The sequence below is a fragment of the Calypte anna genome, chromosome 1 (genome assembly GCF_003957555.1).
Source record: "Calypte anna isolate BGI_N300 chromosome 1, bCalAnn1_v1.p, whole genome shotgun sequence".
Lineage (NCBI taxonomy): Eukaryota > Metazoa > Chordata > Aves > Apodiformes > Trochilidae > Calypte > Calypte anna.
The window spans coordinates 145,410,583-145,424,068 of record NC_044244.1 but is presented as its reverse complement, the minus strand read 5'-3'; the positions used below and the strand labels follow the sequence as shown (position 1 = coordinate 145,424,068).

The window sequence follows — 13,486 nt, the reverse complement described above, 5'->3', positions numbered from 1 at the left end:
TATGCCATGGTGTTGCCTGCAGTTAAAAACAATCATAGCAGAAAGATCTGAGAAGGTAAAAGACAACAATCAAATATCACCAGCATATCTTCAGATCATTTTCTTAAGAATATAGTGAATACTTTTAAGTGCTTACCTTAACTATCCCACGGATATGCATTTTTGCTATCATCTCTGCAGTGTAGAGAAACATCAGTAGAGTATCAAGAGCAAATGTCACATATTGGAGAGGAGGATAATGCTCGAAGGTCTTTGGAGTGTTCATACAAACAGAAATAACACTGATGATGGCACAGATTCGTAGTAAGGAATGTACCCACTGGAAAAAACACAAGACAATGCAAGATTGCTTTGATGTTCATAAAAAGCTCAATTATTTAGCCATTGTAACTTGAACTGTCACTATTTTGTAAACACATATTTACTTTTTTTCTTTTTACATCATGATCCACACATTAAATGTCTTAATCCAAAAATATGTACTCTTGACTTCCTTTTACTTATATACATACATTTATGTACACATATGTATCGTCTTAATATAGCTTATATAGTTTTAATAATTAATTTGGGAGGTTGTATATTTCAGAAAAGTGAAGAATTAAGAGCCATGAAAATGAGAATTAGAATTCCATTATTTCTAAATTGACACATTTATGAGTAGACAATATGCGGAATAAGTTGATCTTATAAATGGTTGAATATATTAAATTATAATATCTGTGGAAAACTTCAGTTACACATTTAGACAAACTGATTTTTAAATCAAATACAATTAAATTCAATTTAATTCCAAAAATTAAGCGAAAGGCACAGGGGTCAAAAGCATCCTTCCCTTTTGGAAGAAAATAAATATAAAAGAGACCATGTAACAGCAATTTACTTCTTAACATCAGGATTCATTTTTGTTCCAAACAAGTTTTGTTGCTGTGAGAGAACAGTTAATTTATCTGACTACTAAGGTCTCAGCCTCTCAACAATAATTACTAGTAAGTTGATACTCAGTGCCAATCAAAATGGGAGGTCTAATGAAAATGCAGTAATTATCCAGACAGTGGTTTAAGGTTGGATTTTTTCTTCTAAATGAAAACATCATGGAAGCATCTTGAAGCCAAACAAGGGTAACGAATCAGAGTTGGTAAGGTCATATCTATCAAAACAAGAAGGGAAAAAAGACCCTTCAGCAAGGAAAAAAAAATCCCAACAAAAAACACTGAAGTGTATTTATAGCAATTTTTCATCTGAGGAAAATTCTACACTCATTTACACCACCTGAGACCTTTTGGTATCAAGAAGATTCAGGAACACTCATCTAATTTAATATCCACTGTACATTCACCTAGGTGTAATGATATTTGACCTGAATTTTATAGCAGTATTGTTTGCATACTCTGAGCCCAAATTAGTAATCTGGAAGTGGAAGGCAGCTGATGAACGATCTGTTATGTCCTGTTAACACCCACTCTGTTTCAAACCTTGTTTTGACTGAAAAGATTAACATACATATTGAAGTATGGCTGACATAAAAAATGTCTGCCACACTAAAATGTCAATATTATGCATGCTAAGCCATATACACCCAGTTCTCCAGAGTAAAGAAAAAAAATATTTGATAAAAAAGCCATGTACTAGGTGCTATGAAACAGATAAATAATCCATCATATAGTTCTGCTATTACATTTTGAGCTTATTACAGCAGTCAGTGCAAATATTCTATTTAAGATTATTTAACATGAATTAATATACAAGTGCTGTCTTGTAAGTGATTTAGGTGTTACAACTCAGCAGCAAAGCTGAGGGGATCTAGCATTCATACTGCAAATGAGATGATAGATCCATTAAATTTGACTTTCTGCTTTTACAAAGCAAAAATTTACTCATTACTTTAAGATAAATACAAAAATGCTTTCTCCACAAAAGTATGAGTCTATCAAATATAGGGATTCCAGATGCATACTGACTGCTGAATAAAAAATCTAATCATAATAGCCATATTGACATCATAAAGGTATTCTCCTAATACCTCAAATTCTATTAATGACTCCACTTCCAAGGAAGCCTTCCCCAGTTTCAAGTTGCCAGACACTTTTATACCTTTCTGTTGCTCAAGGCAGGTTGTTGATTAAATGATGCCAGAAAAATGTGAGGTGTACTTCAAAATAACAAGCCAGAATACACTTTTGTATTCATGAGATGTAAAAGGAAAGATCTGAAAGTCAAAAGTACCAACTGCTGGCTACCACTTTAGCAATGTAATGCTCTTTAGATACCCTTTTCGAAAGCTCATTTTACAAACTTAACTTCTAATTTCAATAAACACATCAGGAACCAGAGTCACTGAAAGGATGGCTACTAAAAAAAATTAATCTTCTATAACCCCTTCAGTCTGTCATCACTGAAAGAAATCTTATTTATATTTGGACTTTCTGCAAATATGAAGCAGCAGATTAGCAACCTTATCTCAACACTTGTTCCTCACAAATACCTGGCTCGAAATCTTTTGTGGAAGTCATATTTCAACAATGTAAATTCATATATCTTAAATTAGTAACTATGAAAAAAGATACCTACTGGTTTGTTAATCCACAGAATATCTGCATTGTCTGACAAAGATTCATCGGGACCAAAATCTGTAACTGGCTGGGCTTCCACCCTTGAACTTTGTTTTCTTTTTAGCATCCTGAAGTTAACTTTTATTATCTATAATAATGAAACCTCCTTGGGAAGACAAAAAGAGAGAAGACATTAGTTCACTAAACCCATTTTATAATGCATTTTGAACAGTTTTATAAATAACCTAAAGCATTGTATTTTCATGCAAACTGCTTTTGTACTTACTGATTAACAGGATCTTCATTTTATAAAAAGCTTTGCCTATATAAATCACTGACATGACTCTTGTTACTTTTCAAAAATTTACATAAAGGTATATAAAGCAAACAATTACCAGAAACTCAGCAATGCTGGCAGAAAATGTGTACCAATATGCAAAGAATGATATTGCTGTGAATTTAAACATGGAGTAATTACGGGATGGATTTGACCTGGAGCCACCCAATTTAGTGGTGACATTTCCTTTTATTCCACTAGGCTAAGATAAAACCCAACAAGCCAAAGGCCAACAGGCAATGTTAAGCAGCCAACAGATGGCAATGGTCCTTGCTGAAAACAAGGGGAGCCTTCTTGCTATATACTGCTAGTAACATGTATTTCATGTATTTTTCTTAATACTTTTTTTTTTAATGTTAGCAATTATCTATCCAACATCCAGACAGTTGGCTGCCTCTGGAGTTTGTGTTGGCAGATGGAAACACTGAAGAAAATGAGTCATCTCCTCAAGGCCAGGCCAAGTCTGGACACTCCTGCATGGGTGGCAGAGTGAGCCTCCTTTGTGTTCAGCAATGTGAGCCGCGAGCAGTGGACACGGGATGAGAGCACAGAGGTGGGCTACAGCTTACTGCTGCCTTTCCTGCAGGCACAGTGCACAGATCTCAAAAAAAAGAAGATACACTCTCCCAAGGAGGAACGGTCTGTCCAGCAGGGAGCACAGGTCTTGCATGAGAGCAGTCATTCATAAAATACAATCCCTCAAGGCATTTTTTTTCAAGAATGTGAGGAGGCAGAAGAAAGCAAGATCTTCGGAACTTTCTGGACAAACCAGGGTGACACTATACTTTTCAAAAGTTTGGCAAAACTAGTATAAAATAGAATCATAGAATGGTTTGAGCTGTAAGGGACCTTTGAAGATCCCATAACCCAGCCCCCTTGCCATGAGCAGGGCCATCTTTCACTACAGCAGGTTGCTGAAAGCCCTGACCAACCTGACCTTGACCACTTTCAGTGATGGGGCTTCCACAACTTACCTGGGCAACTTGTTCCAGTGTTTCACCACCCTTATCTTGAAGAATTTCTTTCTCATGTCCACCCTAAATCTTCCATCTTTTAGTTAAAAAAAGCTGCCCCCTTTTTAGTTAAAAAAAGGCCCTGATAATTACAAGCCCAAGGATCACAATGACTGCAACATGAATGCAAGAAACACTGCACTCGATTAGCTGGAGTTAACAGAGGGCCCAGCAGTGCAGAAGTGCCCCTCTGCTTGGTCTCAGATGGACTCTTCAAAAACACAGGATGCTGCTTCATGTCTGAACACTATCCATCTGTGCATCCTTGGCTCTCTTCTTTTAGCTGTTAGGGCACGTATCTTCTCTTCTCTCACACCCCTCAGAGAGCAGTCCTACTCTATTTTCTCTTTCAGATTCAAAAAGTCAGCTTCTGTTTGTGTAATTCCCTTGCTACATTTTCAGAAGAGTACTTTTGTGGGTTTTGCTATGGTCTCTCCTTACATGAAGAACTCAACATGTGATATCCTTGCAAGCTTCCACACAGGCTTGTCAGTACCTTCTTTTGCACACTTAAGTAAACCAAAGATCATGATCACGATGACTGTGCTGTCAGCATGATCTTGTGTTTCCCTGCCTATCTCATATCTCCAGCCTAGCATTTTAATACCAAGTCTGAAACATTGGTCTGTCTTTTTATAGACCATAAAGCAATAGGGCAAGGTCTTGGTCAGATTTTCCAGTTGGTAAAGCTGACATTATGGAATGGTTGATTTTTTTTTAAATATACAGAATTTATATTAAGGTGCAAAATACTATGGGAAAGCTTGTGGCATCTATTTGTATTGGATGGCCAGTCACAGTACCTTAGCACAAGTGAAACTGCTAAGCTGTCACCAAAAGTATGCAAATATTGTAAAATTAACGCTATAAATTAAGTCTTTTTCTAACAAATGAAGACTGAAATAATACCCATACAAGCTGCATGTTCTTTTAATCCTCAGACTCAAGTTTCACGCTCCTACTTTTTTCTGGTAACTGAATTTACTAACTCCTCTTCAGCAGTGACTTCTGCTTTCTCTTTGTTTCTAAGACTACTGTATACACCTATTTTCTCTACTGGACCAAAGCCCAGCTAGAAATGCTGGAAGCCTCAGAGATGTTGGTGTACTTTTTGAGGTCATGAATCCTTAAAATACTACACTTAGGAAAGTGCTAAGAAGTTTACTGCAATGTCTTGGGAGCTGTATTTCTCAATACCTTAAGAAAAAAATAGACACACTTTCTTAAATATTTCTTGCAAATACATTCCTTTGGAAACTGTGATTCAAAAGCTAATCAGTGAATTAAAAAATCAATAATTTTACGTTCATTGCTTCTGGTAATAGATATGAGAGTGCTCCTAGTAAACTCTTAGGAAAAAACATAGTAAAAATAAAGAAGTAATATGATAAGTACAACTAATAATTATGAGAAAAGGCTCAGGTTAAAAAAAAAATAAATGGCATTCTAAATAATAACCTATGTCCATTTGGGGAACAAAGTAGATAACTATCAACTGACTTATAGAGGCTCTGATGTTTTTAGGCTTTCTTCAGTATTGCTTCTTTATACATCTAATGTGTAGGAAGATTAGCTATATACCCTCATTTACCCTTTTACACAGGTCTCTTTTTAAATTCAGTTTGCATGTCAATGTTGCAACTACAGAGATCATAATTCTTGTTTTAAAGAGGTGGCCTTCAGTAAACAAATTGTGTATATAAATTCAGTGGAAGGGAGGAAACAGTCATGGAGCAGAACCAGCTTGTTAACTATCTATTTGAAATGAGAAGTAATGACAAGCAAAGAAACTTCTGGAAATGGTCTTCGGCAAGATTATTCAAAGTATAACATGGTTGCCCTCAACTGTTTATGCCATTTTTTTGTTAATGCCACTATTTCTATCTTCCAGGCAACACACAGGTTTTCACCTGTATTTATTACTGTTGAGCAACACAAAGCCCTGTGCAGTTCAGGGACTCTGCCATTTATGTCAAGAATTTTAACTCTTGCACTACAATCCAATTTTTGGACCTCTTTCTGCAATGGGGAACCAGATGAAAGATGCAAGAGGAGGCAGGGAGCTCTGCACAGACTCCTTCCAGCATGTGACATGCAGCAAACACTAGACCAAGCTGGAGTAATGGGGAAGCTGTAGTCCTCCCTAACCCCAACCACACATCCTCCCCAGCAGTTCCCACATTGATTCCAACACACATCATGAGGTCTTCTGTTTTATCACAACCTGTCATACGAAAGGCTTAATACATCCTCTGGAATATATGTCTAGCTCCAGACTTTTTAAGAACTATTGAGTGCAGGGGAAATACAGAAAAACACGGAGTTTTGGGGGTACATCCACTTTGCATTTCTTTAGAGAATTTTCTTCGCCATGGCAATGAAATTCCACAGCACAGGCGTCAGCCTTCTCAGGGAGGAATGTGGTGCCTTTGCTTTTAAACCTCTTCACTACTTTTAGAAGCAAAAAGAAATAAATTAAAGGAATACCGTTTGCCTGCCTGTGGTCCTGATCCGTGCCAGCCCATATCTGTGTGTTCGTGCCTCCAGCTCCCGACTGCTGCCGACTCCAGGAGTCCAGCCTGGACTTTCCCAGGGCTGCCCTGCAGCCTCGGTGGTGACGTGAGAGTTATTGGGGGGAGAGGGGGGAGGAATGTGGTTTCCATTTTCCTGTATATTTGTATATATTTAGTAATTTTTCCTATTTATCATTACTGTTTCATTAAAGTTGTGTAGTTTAGTTTCCAACCCATAAGTCTCTCTCCCTTATTCTCTCTCCTTTCTTTATCAAGGAGGAGAGCATCTGTTACTTGGTTTAATTGCCAGGCCAGTGTTAAACTGTGACAGATTTATTGGTAAAACATTAAGTAAAGTGTGAAAGTAAAAAATTACTTACACACTGAGCACCTTCAGAGTGATTTGGTCAGCCATTCCTCTTCCTCTGTTTCCCTGAATTTGCAGGTATGCTCAGAAACACTACCCTGTCTAAACCCCTAAATTCACAGCATCTGTTGAAATTAATATATTCTAGTGAAATAGTTGGATGAACTTGAGACCCACTGTGCATGTGGGGGGGGAAAAAAAAGTGTGAAGAAAGTCTAATCCCAGTTTGTGACATTCGCACTAACTAGAACACATTCCTGCTGATGGAAGATTGCACTTCCTACCAAAACTGAAAGACAACTTTTTGAAAGCAGCTGATCCTACACAATATTTGTGTACAAAAGAAATTTTATCTTGTTATAAAACAAGTCCCGGATATTCAGCATAATCTGCTAAAGAAATTGCTAACACAAAGCAATGAAAACATGTTTGTAATAATCCTCTGGTAGACAAAGACAGTAGAAAAAGTAGAAAAATTACTTCGCAGGAAAATATATAGGAGAATAAAGCAGGTATTCCTACCTACAGCTTATGGAGAGAGTTTAAAAATCACAGAAACCCTTAGAATCAGCAAGGTCTGGCTTCCAACATACTTCTTTCTCACTGAGTATTGACTTTGTCACCTGAAAACATGTGAGAACTGCCTGAAAGTCCTCCCAGGGCTGGCCACCTACAAGCACTCTCTTCAACAAAAATCTCTCTTCTTGGAAAATGTCAACTTCCTTTCCAACTTTTCCCAGAGCTGGGACACACAAAGTGGCACATACACTTCTAAAAAAGGAAATAGCTTTCAACCTTCTACAAGATGTGAAAGGTAAAATGGGTGACAGGAAGAGGACATGAACACTCATACACATAGCATGATGACAAAACCCAAACAATGTATTGTTATACATTAAAAAAACTTTAAACAGGCTACCATAAAGAAGAAATTGCTCTTAAGTGTAGTATGCTTTATGTGGTTATAGCTAAAAATGGCAGCTCTCATTCTTTCAAGTAAAGAGCCTTCTCCTTTCCCTTTAGTGAAATCTTGCTGTTTCTCTACTGCCTGCTCTCCCCATTCCTGCCCCCTTCCATCCTTGCTTTGGAGTCTGGACAGAGGTTAAGGGCATTTCAGTATTTGTTTTCATGTAGCAAAATATTTGAAGTGAGAAAGATACATATACATTACATAAAGATATATTTAATTTTAGAAGGGTAAAAGCAGGTTTCCAATGGATGCCATCACACGGCACATGCCACTGGATGTTATGAACTTGTAACTAGTTCAAAGGAAAAGTTTATTTCAATAGTTTTTCTCTCTTGTGTGGTTTTATTACTGCATCCGTTAACAACACCAACCTGCTATTGTTATCCTAAAAGATATTTTCATTATTTTGGACACGGTATACTGCCAATAGCTGACTGAACAGTGCTTAAATAAGTCAATATTTATTAAATCTCAAACAGGATTTGTCACAAAGAAGGTATACTGAAGGAAACATCCTAAAAACCCATTAAATCCACATTTTCAAATCATATGGATAAAGGCAGGAACAAATAGTTGGTGACTTCTTGTACTTACAAACAGGACCCTAGATCAAAAATACCAGACTGTGGTTCACAGATTAAGGAAGGTTTAACAATTGCTTAAAGCTTCCAATGTCAGAACATCTACCCTGAAAAACAGATGAGTGTTCAGACTTCAGCTCATTGCTTCCAACATGTCTCCTGTGTCTTTCTGTTGGCTAAGGATAATGCCTACACAATATTTATTTCTTAAATATAAGCTACTCTTCTCAGACCTAGCCAAAATAATTCAGACCTACTCAGCAGACAGAATCAAATATCACATTGCAGGCAAAAGCAGATCTCATGCGAGCCAGACATGCAGCCTACAGCTACTATCACAAAATGTCATATCACAGATCCTTTTACTTTAAGCCTTCTAACATCTGGAAGACACAATGTTGAATAAACTGCACATACGCTATGGTGCCATGATGCTGTCAGATAACGAACTTCACAATTTTAAATAGAACTGGTTAGCTTTTTGCCATTTTTCAATTAAGAAAATGGGTTGAGCAAAAGAAACCAAATTGGAATGGGCTGCCCAGGGAAGTAGTGGATTCTCCGTCCCTGGAGATATTTAAAAAGAGACTGGATGTGGCACTCAGTGCCATGGTCTGGTAACTGCAGCAGTAGTGGATCAAGGGTTGGACTTGATGAACTCTGAGGTCCCTTCCAACCCAGCCAATTCTATGATTCTATGATTCTATGACTTTTCAAATTGTGCTGTTAGACTACACTATGGCACATTCTACCACATCACTTCTTTCACATAGGAAGCAAGAGATCAAGGTACTCAAAAGCTACTTCTCCAGTAAAAAGCAGGTACTTTATCACATTTCAAAGCCCCAGATCCCCAGGTATCCTGAAGGAAGGGACACAAGCAAGCATGAAGTGGCTACTTCCCTGTACAAATAACCAGCTTTTTCTTTCAGTGGCAACCAAAGCACAGGAGTGGAGAGCACCCTCAGCCTCCCTCCAACATCACGGCTATTGGCATGACTGGAAAACAAGACAATTTTTCAAATCCTACAGTTTAAATATACCCTTAGACATTAGTTTGTCAGAAAAGCTGTTAAAATGTTAACATTTAATGATGGCCACTGAGAATATACTAATGTAGAGAACATACTGATGGCAATACCCTCTCTTTATGGACATACTGAATGGTTGAACTCCTATATTAATTCAAAAGGTCACTCTTCGACTGGGGGCCACCTACCCACCACTTGCTGCCATAGGATTAATCTACTGTGGAGTAGTCTATATGAAGAGTCTTAAGAGCCCATAGCTGACAAAGAGGTGCAGCAGTGTGCTAGTAAGAATCACGCTGGAAAAAAATACTAGAGCAGTGTTCTGGGACTTGCTTTTGTGGTCTACTCATGCCCAGGTGGAAATTGTGTTCTAACCCTCTGTGAAAACAAGGGGGCAGGTAGCATCAGGTCACTCTTTTAGAGGATGCAGAGAGCAACTGGTCCTGTGTCTAAAATATCCCACATTCAGTAACCTGCTATAAGTACTGCAGATCTGTTTTTTCAGGGTTTTAAAGAAAGGGCAGAATGATGCAGGGTGGAAAGGAGTTTCTCTGGAGGCAGATGGCTGGCAGTATGCCTGCTTAAGTGATTATTTTAATGTTGCTGGGATTTTGTTGTACCACTAATTACATTTTAGTGTGCCTAGAGCCTTGTATACACATCTTTTAATAATTGAAACTGAAATACATTAAAAATAAACCAAACTAGTTATATTCTTTTAGCATTGTTACAATCTTTACTAAAATAATTAAGCAATTTGAATATTCCAGATAATCTCCCCTTCCCAAATTCTTCACTTCCATAATTTCAGGATTTACCAGCAAAATATTTAACAACTATATATTTTACTTGTGAAATCCTGGAAACAAAATTAGGGCTCTTCCTTGTTATCCTCTTTCCCTTAAAACAAGAAATTTGACTTGTGATACACATTCTCATTGCTGCAGGGTAGTTCCCAGAAGCTGCAGCCATAACCTTTGGCACTTCACTACCATCTTCTTAAACACAATGATGGAACATAATGCCCCAGGATGAGAAGGCCAAATCCAAAGGTTTTACTTTGGGGAAAAAAATAAATAGAAACCTGAGATCATAGAATCATTAAGCTAACTCAGTTTCAAAGGATCTCAGGATGACTCTGGTGCAATCTCTGAGGTCAGCTCTGGTGTCAGACCAGGTTATTGCTCTGGTTACTGAAGTCTGGTCTTGAAAAACTGCAGCACTTGAGACTGTACAATTTCTTTGAGCACCTTGTTCCACTGTTTGATCATCCTCATCGTGGGGGGGGAAAAAAGAAGAGGTGAAAGGTGAAAATATCAGAGAAAATAAAGAAGTGAAAAAGAAAAGTAGACACAAGAGAGCTTGCAACCATAGCCCAGGAGTGGTATCTCCTAAAGGAGAACGTTTATCACTAGTTAACTGACATGGGAAACTTAATGAAATGAGAGGTTATGGAGGCAAAGAAAGGGAAAGCAGAAAATGATTGAAAGGGAAGTAGAGTATGATTCAAGCCATAATGCTCAAATTAGACTGACTTTTCTTTCTGCCTCCAAAAAGATTTCATGCTTAAAATCTACATGAAATCCAAGTCATTTTCCAAACACGGAGTATTCTACTAGTAGCACAGTAAAAATAAACTGTGAATTAAGCACTCCTATTTTACTCATAAAGACATAAAATATCTTGTTTATAACTGCCTGAATTCCCAAATACCTAGGGAGTTGGGGAGGGAACCCAAATCCCCATAAGCCAGTAACAGTTCCATCTCATCATGAAACACTCATAACTTAAGGAGACATTCTTATGCATGAAAATCCCAAGACTTCCCACCTCTTTCAGAGATTGGCACAGTGGCCCATTACAGCCTACAACAGATCTTGATACTTCTGATCTCCTGTGGTGAAGGTGTAAGACTGGAAACCCCTGTGATTCAAGACCTGGATTTAGATGAATGTCACATAGGTCTACATAGTGTTCATGGTAGCAATTGAAATATCCAGAAGATGGAAATAAGTCAAAGCAGACTAAGTTGTATTTCCAAAAGGAATAGCTTAAATGGGAATCAACTGTGATGGACCATATTTCAGATAAAAATAAAGCAGATGCACTATACAAATGACTATGGGCTTGCATTTTTAAAGCACAAATGACATGCTGGCTGTTACAGCTTTAAAATTTCATTTTAAAACACAGTAGACTTCAAACAGTCAAACAAAAAATTTCCCGATTGTTTCCAAAAGTCCACAAAGGTATATGCATGAACTTGCAGAAAGCTAGGAGTCATCTAGCAACCAGAGACAGGCAACTCATAGAACTTTAAATGTTTCCTCCATCCACTGAAGTTTCTTAATTTTATGATTAAGCAAAACTTAGTGCATTGTTAATATGTATTATTTCTGTGTATTATAATTCTGTGTATTATAATCTGTATTATTTCTGTCACTTAGAGGGCAGGTAAATGTCTGCTGTGGAAGGAAATGAAAAGAGCGAGGGGCACTGAAATTAAATAGGAAATTGAAGATGCTTAAGACAAAAATAAAAGACTAAAATAGCATTTCGTTAGTATTTTCTCACTGTGACTCAGAACCGAACAATGGGTAAACGACAAAATCAGAGCCGACTTAAAAGATACATTCGCAAAGGTCACCAGATAACCCCCACCCCTCCTAGAAACATGTCTTTGACGTTGCCAGTTGTGCTAAAATAAAAAGATGTCAACAAGAAGAAAACGCTCAGCACCTCTCTCTCAGTGAACAGTGTTGAGACCCCCGGAAACTGACTCCAGGCCTCGGTACATTACTCTCTTCAGGACCCGACATCTGCGGCCAACAGCCCCTACGGATAAGGCGAAACCTCCCCTCCGGCACGCATCTCCCCACCGCACACCCCGGGCCCTCCTCAGCACCACCCACAGCCACCACATTAAACCAGCGCACCCCCGGCCTCTGATAAGCGCGGGGGCGATAAACGAGGGGGCCTGCTCGCCCCCACGGCCTCAGCAAACCGAGCGAGACACTTTTTCCCCCGCCGAGGGATGTAGCAAGGGCCCGGGATGGACGGGGTACAGATCGGCGGCCAACCTGCCACCTCCTGCCGGCAGCAGCAGGCCCCGAGGCCGGCCTGGAGCAGCCCCCTCCCACCGCGGAGGACGGGCGGCAGCCGGGGCGGGCGATGAGGAGAGGAGCGCAGCGGAGGTCGCCGCCACCCGTACCCCCCCTCCCCCGCGGAGGCTGCCAGGCCCTCTCGCCGCGCCCGTCCCCCTCCTCCCTGGAAGCCGCCAGCATCTCCAGGACAGCCCCGGCGGTGGCCGGCGATGGAGGGGCCGGGGAAAGGGGCGGGGAGGAGCTGGGGCCCACCGCGTACCGAGCAGCAAGCCGCGCCCGACGCCTCCGACCTACCGCCAGCATCTCCCTTCATGGCGCGGTCGGGAGGGGCCGGTCCCGGCCCCCGCGAGTGTGTGAGGTGTTAGGGGTTGTTGTGCCTGCCTCGCACGCCGTCCTCCCCGCGGTGGATCGGGGCGGCGGGGCCCGCCTTGGCGGCGGCGGCGGCCGCCCTCGGTCTCTCGGCAACGGCGGCGGACGGCCGCGGGGAACGGGGCGGGGGGAGGCCGGGCGGGGCGGCCCGAGGACCTGCGCCGGGAGGGGTGGAGGGGGAAAGCAGGTGAGGAGACGCTTTCGGCAGCACACACGTACCTAGGGAACGGAAATAAATAAGAAAAAAATAAAATAAAATTGTAAAACTGCCTCCCTCCCCCCGCTGTTGAGAAAGCCTCCTGGTTAAGAAGATACAGGGCTGACGGCGGCCGGTGGTCCCATCACCCAAAACCTTTCCACGGCGGCTTTGAAATGTACCCCGAAACATGCAAGGGGTGCGGGAAGGGAAGACGAGCATCCCCCGGCTGTAAGCAGCTCCGAGGCTGAGCCACAGCAGCCCCTGTTCAGTAGATTTTTATTTGGGGGGGGGTTGGGTTGTTTGTAGGGGTTTTGTTTGTTTTCTTCATGATGGTCTTCAAGCACTACGGTAGCTTTCTTATTTTGGTAAAAAAACCTTATTTGTGCACCTCAAAGCATTCTTAGTATTCGTGTGTTTCTTTTATCCATTTGTTTCACTCGTGGCATCGGC

The 13,486-nt window shown here is 40.4% G+C and overlaps 1 protein-coding gene across 1 annotated transcript in view; it reads right to left on the bottom strand.

Annotated features, from left to right (window-relative positions):
• The window catches only part of NALCN (sodium leak channel, non-selective), a 231,941-nt gene extending 219,102 nt beyond the window's left edge, over positions 1 to 12,839 (bottom strand). The window contains exons 1-3 of the mRNA XM_030450947.1: positions 12,763 to 12,839; positions 2,572 to 2,718; positions 137 to 319 (exon numbers count right to left, since the gene is read on the bottom strand). Of these exons, the coding sequence (XP_030306807.1) occupies positions 137 to 319; positions 2,572 to 2,679 (291 nt within the window). The 5' untranslated portion in view covers positions 2,680 to 2,718; positions 12,763 to 12,839. The remainder of the gene's footprint in view (positions 1 to 136; positions 320 to 2,571; positions 2,719 to 12,762) is intronic.
• Positions 12,840 to 13,486: the final 647 nt, after the last annotated feature.